The 12,954-nt window shown below is 41.3% G+C and overlaps 1 protein-coding gene across 5 annotated transcripts in view; it reads left to right on the top strand.

Annotated features, from left to right (window-relative positions):
- The first annotated feature begins 2,315 nt into the window (after window positions 1-2,315).
- STAC (SH3 and cysteine rich domain) overlaps window positions 2,316-12,954 on the top strand; it is a 149,139-nt gene continuing 138,500 nt past the window's right edge. For 2 of the 5 annotated variants that reach the window (XM_072793446.1, XM_072793445.1), the window contains exon 1: window positions 2,327-2,598. In XM_072793446.1, coding sequence (XP_072649547.1) covers window positions 2,488-2,598 — 111 coding nt within the window. In that variant the 5' untranslated portion in view covers window positions 2,327-2,487. Of the gene's footprint in view, window positions 2,599-12,954 lie in introns of all 5 variants that reach the window. The other 3 variants (XM_072793448.1, XM_072793447.1, XM_072793449.1) reach the window with 3 other exon arrangements.

Here is a 12,954-nt window from a genome sequence, read left to right as displayed (position 1 = left end):
TTTCATAAGTATGGCAATTAAAATTTTTAAATAGTCTTGAAAGTATCTCCCTACAAATGGCTCTAGAAGAAGACAAAGTTCACAGAATGAAAGCCTGAGCATTTACTAAAATAAAAGTGAGATAGTACAGCTGCCCTTCAATTCTAAATAAAATAAAATAAGATCCAAAGATGAAAAATTCCTTGTATTTAAGTCACAATGTGCTTGTCCACCAAGATCGGAATTGTCTATTTAACCCTGGGGGGGGCTTCATTTCCTCAGAAGATCCTTCTCTGGCCATACACTTATTAGTCCTTACATTGTGCATACTCATTAGATTCCTATACTTTTATTTGCCACAGTTCATAAAATCTCTGTGAATGTGTCTGTGTCTGTGTGATTTAATTAATATCTATCTCTGTCTCTCACCAGGCTCTCCATTCCAGCACAAAGTCTGAAGCTATCTATGTTTTCTGTCATTCTATCATTTCTATCATTCTTTTCTAGCACAATGTCTGGTACAGAATAGATGCTTGATAAAGATGTGTTGAAACTGTTGCCCCTGTCATTATGTGCTCTGGTTGTAGCTCTGGTAATTTTGGCTGTTAGAATTTTGTATCCACTAAGCAATTAGGAATTATGTTTTGAGGAGGAAAGAGCTGTGGCCATTGGGTTTAAACAATCTGACCAGGTCAAATGAGAAGGTAAGGGCCACTAGGGTATTTGGAGCTTTCTGAGAGCCAAATGCCCATTAAGAGCCTGGCACTTAGAACAGGAGCTTTCAACTGATGTCCAGGATAGAAAGAGTAATAGGTTCTTTCCAAAGGACATGAGCTAAGGCAAACATGCAGGACTAGATATGTAATTCATGGAGTCCAGTCCAAAATGAAAACGCAGGGCCCTTTGTTCAAATATTATTAAGAATTTCAAACAGAGCCATAAATATAGAGAGTTGGTGGTTGCCATAAATACAAACTGGTGGTTGTCAGAGGGGAGAGAGTTGGGATGATGGGCAAAAAGGGTGAAGGGGAGTGAGGAGGACAGGCTTCCAGTTATGGAGTGACTAAGTCACAGGGATGAAAGATACAGCACAGGGAATATAGTCAGCGGTATTGTAATAGCATTGCATCGTGACAGATGGTAGCGACACTTGTGGTGAGCAGAGCATAATGAATAGAGATGTGGAATCACTATGTTGTACGCCTGAAACCAATGTAACATTGCATATCAACTAAACTACAATTGAAAAAAAAAAACTTAAAAGAATTTCAAGATGGTGACAGAAGAGGATCAAACCAAGTACAGGTCCTGTGTGAGACTGCACAGGTTACATACTCATGAAGCTGGCCTTGAAAAACGTACAGTTAATCAGGAAAATCTGGAACATAAGGTTGTAACGTTCTGTTAGACAAGGGAGAGAGTATTTGTTATTTATGAAGAATAAGATCTTTTAAATATCCAGATCGATTTCCTTTCCCTGCACACTGAGGTTGTGTCTTCAGAAAATAACGGCTCGTTCCGTCCCTTTATCTCCATGTCTGCAAAGGTTCTATTCGGGCTGACCGGCCTGCCCCTCCGTGAGCAGCCCTGAACTCCTCGCTGTACAGCAGCACCCAGCTGGCCCTTCAGCCATGCAGAGCCGCCCACCATCTGAGGCTTCAGCGTCCAAAGGGCATGGATTTTGAAGCCAAGATGGGTTGCAATCCCAGCTCCACTGTTTCTACAGTTCAATGACTTACAGTAAGTGACTTAGCCTTCCTAGAATCTCGGTTTCCTCATCTATAAAATGTAAGCGATGCTGCCCAGCCCAAGAGGCTGGCCGTGAGGATTAAACGTGGTCAAAAGCATAGCGGGCTCAGCACAAAAACAGGGACAGAGCCTCGTTGCATCTTGCCTCTGCTTTAGTCCAAAGCTGAACGGGGGAGCGCGGAGCGCTTCCAAGCAGGGGAACCCCAGCTCTCCCTGCTCTCCGTCACTGAGCCCTATAAATAGCTTAGCTAAGTCACTGTCTCCCTTGGAGTCGCTGTTCCTTAGGGGGAGCAGCGAGGGAGGTGCTGCAGGTGGTCCCTCCTGGCCGAACCCCGCCGGGGTTTTCTCTTCCTCCCACGGCCCCTCCTGGGAACCCCCGGCCGAGGCGGAGGCTGCGAGCGGGCGGCGGAGGCGCAGCCCCCAGGGCCGGACCCCGCGCCCCCCGCCCGCCCCCGCCCTCGCCCTCCCCTCCCCTCCCGGCGGCGGCCGCGCAGCCCCGCCCCGCCCCGCCCCGCCCCGCCCCGCCCCGCCCCGCCTCCCCCGCGGCCCGCGAGCGCTCCCGAGCCGCCGGTCCGCCGCCGCCTGCCAGTCCCGCCCGCGCTCCGGCCGGCGAGGGGCGGCGGCGAGGCCGAGGGAGGGCGCGCGGGCGGCGGGGAAAGGATGGGAGCCCCTGGGACCCGCGGCTGAGCCAGCCCGAGCGGCGGGAAGGCCAGCGTCGCGGTTCCCCCCGGAGCCCCACACCGTTCCCGCTCCGCCACGATGATCCCGCCGAGCGGCGCCCGCGAGGACGGCGTGGACGGGCTGCCCCAGGAGGCGCCGAGCGCCCAGCAGCCGCCCTCTCCGGCATCCGCCGGCAGCCAGGAATCCAAGGTACTGCGCACACTTGCCCCAAGAACCGGGAGCTCACTTTCCTCCTGCCCTTCTGCCCCCCACCTTCCTGCCCCCCCAGCACTGGCGCCGGCGCAGGCGGGAGAGACGTGCTCCGGGTTGGCCCCGGGCGCCCCCGAACCCCGAAGGTCGGGCAGGACTCGCGGTAAAGCTGCTGGACCGCGTAGCGTGGACCCAGCCTGCTGCCCACGCAGACCCGAGGCTGCGCCGGCTTCTCCCCGCGGGCGCGCGCTGCGAGTGCGCACCCCCGGGCTCAGGCACTGCTCTCCGGGGCGGCCGGTGGCTGCTTGTGAGCTTTCAACCCGCGGGTGCCCAGAGCACGTGCAGGTGCCAGGCGGCTTCTGGAGGATGAAGTGTGGTAGCGATGGATACACCCCCAGAAAAGCCAGCCACTTGTGGCCAGCAAAGCGATGTCCGTATCACAGAGGTCCCCGAGACTCTGCTTTATTAACGGGCTCACCCCTGGCTTCAGAAGAGCTAAGCAAAGGGAAGAGCCGCATTCGTGAGAAAGTTGAGGTTCCTCTCGTGGAAGTTAACACTTGGAGAACTTACCCTTGCTTTTCTGAGTTACACCAACACGCATACACAAAGCCAGCCTCGCAGCACTTCTCCTGCCACCGCTCCACGTCCTCTAAAGCTCTTGTGGGTTCCAGGCACATGTTTGGAAATCTTGAAAGAAGGTCGAGTAAATTGTGGCTGCTCGCAGTGACATGCTGAATGGCCTCTTAGCCTGGGGTGAAAATCATGAGATGGAGTTGGTGGTTATATGGATTTTTTTAAGTGCAGGGCCCCTGGCTCTTTATACAGAGATCCTTGTGAATTCCCCAGGCATCTTTGGAATGCCAGCAGTTCCTGTATGGGAGGGAACAGGAGGGGGGTGCCAGTTTGGAGGGCAGGTGAGATGGAGGAAAGAAAAGCCCCCTCCCTCTGTCCGTTTACATCCATCCTTAGAAGCCATCGCCAAAGCAGCAAGGATCAAAATCACAGCTAAGTGGCTCTTAGTTTAAGTGATGATGGGCACTGTACACATCCCAGCCTATGGAAGTTAACCATCAAAAAGAGCTTTGTCTTGTCTTTATTTTACCTTTTTTTTTTTTTTTTTTTCCTGATAAGTGTCTGATCTGGGGCATGTATGTTAACTTTTCTAAAACTCAGTTGGAAATGGGGGCAGAAGCCTCTCCTTCCAGAATTCTGTGAAGAATACGTGAAATGACCCAGTGCAATGTAAGGACTCAATCAGTGTTTACCCTTCTCCTTCCCTTTTTTTTTTTTTTTGGTGTGTGTGTGTGTGTGTGTGTGTGTGTGTGTGTTATTGGAGTTCAATTTGCCAACATATAGCATAACACCCAGTGCTCATCCCATCAAGTGCCCCCCTCAGTGCCCATCACCCAGTCACCCCCACCCCCCACCCACCTCCCTTTCTACCACCCCTTGTTCCTTTCCCAGAGTTAGGAGTCTTCTCCTTCCCGAGATAAAGGGGATCCACCCTACCACAGATAATCCACTCCAAAGCTGTCTCATAACCTGCACACTCATACCACCTCTCCTCCAACTAGAAGTTTCTGGTCATCTCATCATTGTCTATCATTGACCACCAGCCACCTAAGGGGTATGGGTTAGTGACCATTTCAAAGATGATCTAGTGGACTGTAAATGAAAGTAGCAAAACTAGTGAGTGAAACTGGTACTAAACTTTTTGAATTGGGCTTGTTGCTCTGCAGTAGGTGTGTTCTGGAAAGGGCTTAGCATTTGCAAATACAGAGGCATGATTTAAACACACTATATGGGTTTGCTATTTATAGATATCCTGATGCAAATTCTTTGGCAGAGCAAAAACTACATATGTAATACCCATAATTATCCACTGATTTATCTGACTATGGTTTCAAATTTGTACATGCCAATTTTTCTCAAAGTGGTCTACATGCCTAAAGTGTGTGTTCAGAAATCTGCCATGGCTTAGGTATTCTTAATCAGTGGAGGTGGGCTGGAGGGTGAGGGGTGGGCCATGAAGCCCAGGAAATTGAATGCAAAATAGTGTGCCTGGATGTGAATTTTTATGGCATAGCATTGGTGATATTCTCAAAGGGCTCCAAGCGTCTCAAAAAGGCCCAGCTGCTGGTATGGAGGAATATGTAGTAGGGGGGTGGGAGGGCATGAAACAGGAAAAGAAGAAGGCTCTATTTATTCCACACCAGGAATGCCAGATCTGAAGCTCACTGCTTAATAGGGATCTTCCATCCTGAAGATGAGACCATAGTAAAGAAAGTGTGCACAAGGCATTAGTGTATTCCACCTCACTCCTCTGACATGGTCTGGTTGTGAAAATACCACATGGGTTATGCCTCTCTGAGCACTAAACTTTGTCAAGAAAGACTTTTAAAATTACCTTCTAAAAGACTTTTATTCTCTGATTATAAGGGTAATACTCTTTGTAGAAATTTGAAAAAGCCCAGGCAAAAATAAAGGGGGGGAAATGATCCATTGGCTCACAATCCAGAGTCAACTACTGATAACATTTTGATCTGTATCATACATCTTTTTTGTAAGATCTATTTTTATATTTACATAGTTGAAGGAACTCTGGTCACCATCTACTGAAAGTGTGCTTGCTGTATGTCAGGTATGACTTGATTCTTCACAGTAATCCTATGAGGGCAATTGCCTGTGTCTTTGATTTTATGAATAAGGAAGTAGAAGCTCAGAAAAGTTGGTGACTTGCCCAAGATCACATAGCTAGTTTGTTCAGCTAGGACAGAGCCCTGGGCAGCAGAGCTTGGGTGCCCAGCCCTTTATCTGTCATGTTTGTGTGCTGTTTCACTCTCTTCTGGTTCCCCTAACATCCCAACCAAGTATTTCACAGGTCACTCAAAGTCATTTACAGTATACAATACAGCAGTATTTTGGTCTTTTCTTAAGAAATCTTTGAAAACAAATTGAGCCACATGTGAAATGACTAAAGACCAATATTTGTGTAGATTCTTTGTGTTTGATTTTGCTACTCTTCCTCCAAAAATATATTTATGGAAAGAATTAAGTCTACATCACAGAAATATCTGAAAAAGGGAGCTACAATAAACCCTTTAGTCCAGAGAGTCCATTAGGAGAAAAGGAAGATGGTTCATTGCCCTGAGCCCATAACATGTTTCCAGAAGTCCATTTCCTTTGCAGATTCTTTGGAATGCTACATCATAGATTATTAGAGTTGGAAACAGTAGAGATCATCTACTCTACTCAGAGTATTTTTTAAATTATGGCTGATTTCTATTGTGTAAATTTATTTTAGTACGGAGAATTTCAACATACACAAAAGTAGAGAAAACAGTATAGAGAACAGTCATGGAACTAAACACCTGGTTTCACCAATGATCAATTCATGGGTGATCTTGTTTCATCTGTTATCCCCCACTACCACCACCATCCCTCCTCAAATACACTGGATCATTTTAAAGCAAATTCCAGACATCAAATGATTTCATCCATAAATATTTCAGGTTGCATCTCTAAAAGATAAGGGCTTTTTTTGGTAAGCATGACTACAGTTCCATTATCACATATGTACTCCAGCTGTTTTCAGTCAAGGGTCAGTATATTCTCTGGGGGTCCATGAACCGTCTTTGGAAGATCCACAAACAACCAGAATGAGCATTCAAAATTGTGCAGTTACATGCAGATGTGCAACATCTGGGGAAGGGATCCATAGCTTATATCAGATCGATAAAGCATCTATAGCCCTCAAAGTTCACTTAAATGTCTTCTCTTTTCTCTCTTGAGGAAATCAAAGCCAAGAGAGAGGCAATAACTTGTCTAAAATCACACAGATTGTTAGTGGCAGTACTTCTATTTAAGAACACTCTCTTGGACATTGGATACCACCCTACAATTTCCTCAGGGCATGTTCCTGTAAACAGAAGTAGTAATGTAGTTTATGTGGTTTTCTTTTTCATAAAATTAGTTGAACTCAAAGAATGAGAAAGCCACTGTTGAACTTCATCCATCTATCTTTCCACTAACTATTCCAGAAAGACCACAACCTCATTTGTTTTTTAAGTGCTGACAGAGACTATTGAATACTAAGAAAAATGTCATGTTTCAGCATCCCTTATGTCAATGAATATCTTTTCTCCTACTGACTTACTGACAGCATAGAACTCTTACTAGGGTCTAATATGAAGGTTTAGTGTGGATGCCCTTTGACATCACTTCCATGACACAAGGTCACATTTTGATGTTGTGGAGAGATTATAGGTTTCAAGGTCAAATTGATGAGAGTTGAGATCTTATCGGTTGCCCTCTGATTCTGGGCGAGTTGGCTAGCTTCTGTCAGCCTCGGCTTCCTAATCTTTAAAATGGGGATGCTAATACCCAGCTGACATGTTTTTTTTGTAAGGCCTGTGACTTAATATGTTGTAAGCATTAGTAAGCATGTAACATTATTTACTTTCCCTTGGGATTCCTGGGTGGCACAGCGGTTTGGCGCCTGCCTTTGGCCCAGGGCGCGATCCTGGAGACCCGGGATCGAATCCCACGTCGGGCTCCCGGTGCATGGAGCCTGCTTCTCCCTCTGCCTGTGTCTCTGCCTCTCTCTCTCTCTGTGTGTGACTATCATAAATAAATAAAAATTTTAAAAAAAGTAAATATAAATATTTACTTTCTCTTCCTGTTTCACATTAGATGACTTTATCACTAGCCAACCCCACATGTCATCACTGGAATCATTTCAGTAACCAAAACTGATATTCCAATAGTATAACTGAGTTTTCCTCCCTTTGGACTTTACTTATTCTATTGACTGCAATGAGTTTTCACCTTACCTGTTTTGCAGAATGATAAGCCATAGACTCACCAGCCTGTGGCCTCAATTTTGAGAGTGATATAAGCCACCCAGTGGCACATAGGAGCCAAGGACCATGGGGCCTCCTCATTCCTGGATGGTTCTCTCTCAATCTGGACCACTGTCTAGGCTAGGGAGTAAAAAATCTCTTAACCTTGTGGACGTGCTCTGCAACCCCCAGAGAGGTGTTGTGTCCACCAATCAGCAACTGTTTATTCAGTGTCAACTTCATGCTCAGCATATCTTGTACATATATGTGAAGCTCTTACTTGATAAGGAATTTAACTTCTATGTAGGGGAGAAGATGAAAGAAAATGGAACCTTGGCTTTCAATCCAGATCCCTTGGGGAGTCCAGTCCATTGGTTAGACTACTAAATGGAAATCTCTGAATGAGGGTCCCAAGCATCAGTGTTGTTTTAGAGCTTCCTTAGTGATTTCATTGTGCAGACAAGTTTGAGAAACACTGATTTAGACTATAAGAGTATAGACTGTCAAAGCAGTTAAGTAGAGAATAAGAATTGAGTAAGAATTGTAGACTGCCAAGATCCTCTTCTTTCCAACAACAGTACTTGAAGGAATTATTCGTAATTACTCTCATCTTTCCCTTTCCCATTTATCATTCAGTCCAAAGAAATGGCCCTACCAATAGTGACTGGCTGTTGATCTCCATGTTACCAAATAATCTTAAGCATTCCTCAGATGCAGCTGGATTTACAAGGGTAGCTATGCCCTTATTAAGCAGTTTTCATAATCATAAAAATAATATGTATTCAACGTAGAAACCTGGAAAACATTTCTTTGTCACACAACATGGAGAGAAGGATGATTATGTTTCTTGCTGCCTTTCTTTCATTTACATTTTCTTTATACATACATTCAAAACAAAATTGGATAGTGTATATATAAATGCATGCTGTAGATTTTTTCCACCTGATGTTATACATAAAGTTTCCTTATATTATTAGATAATCAATAACATGAATATTCAAAATGGTATCATATTCTACTTTATTGCTATACCACATCTATTCTAGCAGTCCCTTTTGAGTGTATATTTAGATTCTTTCTTACCTTTCACATACCTAAATATACTAAAATTTACATCCTAATACATAAGCATTTGATGATATTTCTGACTAATTTCATGGGAAGAGGAATTGCTGGGTCTAGATAAAAACATTTCTAAGGGCTTTTATTCTCATTGACACAGTGCCCTCAAGAAAGACTATACCCTAGCTTTTTATTTCTTAGTAAACTTTTTATTGAAATATGACATCATACCAAAAAGTGCATGCATTATAAAATATCTGTGACCAATACAAAAATCAAGAAATAGAATGTTACCAGCACCCCAGAAACTCCTTTAGATGCCCTTCTATCTCTGCCTTCCCAAAGGTAAACAATATCCTGACTTCTAACAACATAAATTAATCTCAGTTATTTGAACTTTATATACATGGAATCATATAGTGTATACCCTTTCATGCCTGCCGTCTTTCATATAGCAGTATTAGATTCATCTGCGCCACTGCATATAGCAGTTCTCATTTTCATTGCTGTCTAGTGTTCCACTGTGTGAATAGTTCATTGTTTACTACTCTACGGATGATGGACATTTGAATTGTTTCTTGGTTTGGGCTGCTGTAAGTGGTACTGCTGTGATCGTTCTTATACATATTCTTGTGGCACATCTGTTGGACGTATACCTAGGAGCAACATTGCTGGATCGTAGGGCATATGTATAGATATTGTCAGCTTTCCAAAGTAATTATACCAATTCATACTCCCACTAATGGTTATATTGTGGTTGTTAGGGAATTATGTGTTCTGTTTATGAAATCTTTGCTTACCCCAAAGACATGAAGATATTCTCCTATATTATTTCCTAGAAATGTTATTGTTTTGCCTTTCACACATAGGTTTACAATCCACTTGGAATTGCTTTTTTGGTAGGGTGTGAGGTAGGGGTCAAGATTCAGGATTGTACTTCACTGCCACCTTTGCTCTTCTGATAAATTATACCACTCAAGAGTGTTTGCTTCTGCATGTATCCCAGGGAATTAGCTGAGAACCTAATTTTATATTAATTTTTCAGTTTGGGGGTTTCAGACCAAATTGTGTTGTAGAAGTTTAAGCTTCAAATCTGTGTGAAGGCAGATTTGTGATTATGAATTCACAAGAAATATGTATATATGTATGTGTATATTTTCTACTTTATGGCTATGCTAAGATTTCTTTATCATCACCCCGAATTGGTGAGAAATTTGTTTCTAGTTCATTCTTTCTTTTTCAAGTCTCCACTCTATTTAAGCATCAAAATCCAATCTCCCTAGTTTTTTTTTAGTTTATAGTAAAATATACATAATGTACTATTTACCATTTTTACGATTTTTAAGTGTACAGTTCTATGACAAATACATTTTCATTGTTGTGCAGTCATCACCACCATCCATCTCTAGAACTTTTTCATCTTCCCAAACTGAAACTCTATAACCACTAAACAGTTATTCTCCATCTCCTTTTGCCCCCAGCCCCTGACAACCCTCAATCTATTTTCTGATACTATGAATTTGACTGTTCTAGGTACCTCATATCGGAGGAATCACATAATATTGGTAATTGGCTTCATTTAACAAATTTTCAGGGTTCATTCATGTTTTGGTATTTTTCAGAATTCCCTTCTTTTCTAAGGCTAAATAATATTCCGTTATATGGATATATGACATTTTTGAAATCCATTTATCCATCAATGGACATTTGGGTTGCTTCCACCTTTTGGCTATTGTGAACATACTATTATGAATTTGGGTATGGAAGTATCTGTTCAAGTCTCTGCTTTCATTTCTTTCAGGTATATGACAAAGCATGATTGTTATTTTTATGGTAATTCTTTAACTTTTTTGAGGAATCATCATATTGCTTTCCCCACTGGCTGCACCATTTTAGACACACAGCAGCAATACACAAGGGTTCTAAAAAATAATAATAAAAAGATACACAAGGGTTCTAGTTTCTCTACATCCTCTCCAACACTTGTTATTTTCTGTTTTTTTTTTATCTTAATGGATGTTAAATGCTATCTTATCATGGTGTTTATTTTATATTTCCCTAATGATTAGTTGAGCATCATTTCATGTGCTTATTGGCCATTTGTATATCTTCTTTGGAGAGATGTCCATTCAAGGCTTTTGCTCATTTTTTTTTTAACCAGGCTGCTTGAGTTTTTTGGTTATTAACTTGTAGTATCATAGTCTTTCAAATCAGAACATTTGAAGGACAAAGATACATGTTTTAATTACATTTATGTATTAATTTTTATGTTTTTATACATAATTATAATTATGTATTTTTATGTTTTAAAAAATATTTGTCTTTTTCTTTTGCATATTATCTGTTCATGTCCTTGTCTATTTTAATAGAACATTCATCCATTTCCTATTGATTTTTTAAAGCTTCTTTATAAATATTAAAACCATGATCTTTCATACATGTTGCTAACCTTTTCCCAGACTGAAATTTGCTTTTGATTTTATGACATTTTCAATATAGAAGATTTCTTTTGTTATGTTGTTAAATGTCTCAGATTTATTTAGCTTTGGCTTCTTTTTTTCCACTTATATTTAGAAAGGTCTTCCCCATCCTGGAAGCAGATAAATATTAACTTGTTTGTTTCTCTAGATCCTTAATATATACTTGTTACTTTTATCACCTTAATCCATCTTGAATTTTTGGTGTTATGTGGTATGGGAGAACTCTAGTTTTTTCCCAATGATTACTAAGTATTTCTAAAACTATTTCTTGAATAATTCATTCTTTTTTCAATGATTTGAAATATTACATCAATTATGTAATAAATGCTAATACGTACTAGGTTCTCCTTTAGAGTCATCTGTTATATTCTAATGATTTTGCATGTATTACTATACAGTACTTTGGCATTACTAGTATAATGTTTTAATCATTGTAGCTTTATAATAGATAAGTGGTAATACAGTTACCCTCCTGGGAGTTTTATTTATTTAGCTGCACACCTTTTTGTTTTTCTATCAATTATAAAAATAATATTTTGAAAGTAACTGCATGAAACTTTTAAGATCATTTCAGTGAAATCTTTACTAGTAATGGGATTTCTTATCCAGGAGCATAGTCATGGATAAGTTAGGCATTGACATGCCTTTTATGACACTTATAAACACTTGTGAGTTTTCTTCAAATACTTTTTGCCCAATTTTCTGGTAGCTATTGTCAGGGTGTTTTATACTCTAGGTTACACTTAAGAACCATCACTTTTAGGGATGCCTGGGTGGCTCAGTGGTTGAGCATCTGCCTTTGGCTCATGGCGTGATCCTGGAGTCCCAGGATCGAGTCCTGCATCAGGCTCCCTGCACGGAGCCTGCTTCTCCCTCTGCCTGTGTCTCTGCCTCTCTCTCTGTGTTTCTCATGAATAAATAAATGAAATCTTAAAAAAAAAAAGAACCATCTCTTTTATATTTTCTAAGTGGTGAGAGCTGACATATAGGAAATTGGCTTTGTATTAATTTTATAATCTAAGATCTTCTAGATTCTGTTTCTTATTCATCAATAAAGAAATAGTGCTGCTAAGCAGTTCAGAGCATGGGCTCTGGAATCAGAAATAGCTGTGTTCAAATCCAACGGTGTCACTTTGGGACGCCACTTACTAAGCTTCCCTGTCATTCACTTTTTTGAGCTCCACTATGCTTTCAGTAAAGTGAGCATAATAACACCCTTCTGCAGCATTGTCATAGGGTTAAATTAATTAGTGTATGCTAGGTGCTTAACACAGTGCCTGGCACATAATAAGTAAACATTAGTTATTATTATTAGATCATCATAATACCTGCAATAATAATTTCCCCTCTCTAAATATAATTCTCATTTTTGGAGGTCCGGGAGTAGAGTAGGTTTGGGAGAGGGGCTTATTGCATTAAAACTCCCGAAGTATGGTAAATATTAGTGGAGGTACTGAGTGACAAACTAGCTTACTTTAAGTGCCAACAATGTTTTCCTGCTAAGTGTACATTCTCTATAAGTGTTTATTGTACAGTGTTGGTGCTAAGAGGTGGCCTTAACTCTCTTGTTTATCAACCCACTGCAAATTTATACATTTCAGCCTGAGAAACATAAGGTGGTGCTTTGCAAATTTAACTTCAAGACAAATCCATTTCCAACTAAATCATTCCTTAAGATCTCCTTCTATACAAATTCCAGACTTCCCACTCATGTTCACAATTAAACTGAGACAGCCTTTCTTGTATTAAGATGGGTAATGTTCTTAGCTTACTAAGAATTTCCATCAGGAATGGATGTGGAATTGCTTCAAATGACTTTTTGGCAAGTATCAAGGTAATCATGTGATTTTTTTTTTTTTTTTGTCCTTTGGCCTCCTTATGTGATGGATTATATTTATAGATAGCCTAATATTAAACTTTTCTTACATTCCTGGAAAAGGTCCTACTTGGCCATGAGGATTTTCTTTTAATAA

Source organism: Canis lupus, chromosome 22 (assembly GCF_048164855.1).
Source record: "Canis lupus baileyi chromosome 22, mCanLup2.hap1, whole genome shotgun sequence".
NCBI lineage: Eukaryota > Metazoa > Chordata > Mammalia > Carnivora > Canidae > Canis > Canis lupus.
This window is presented reverse-complemented; position numbering and strand designations above follow the sequence as displayed.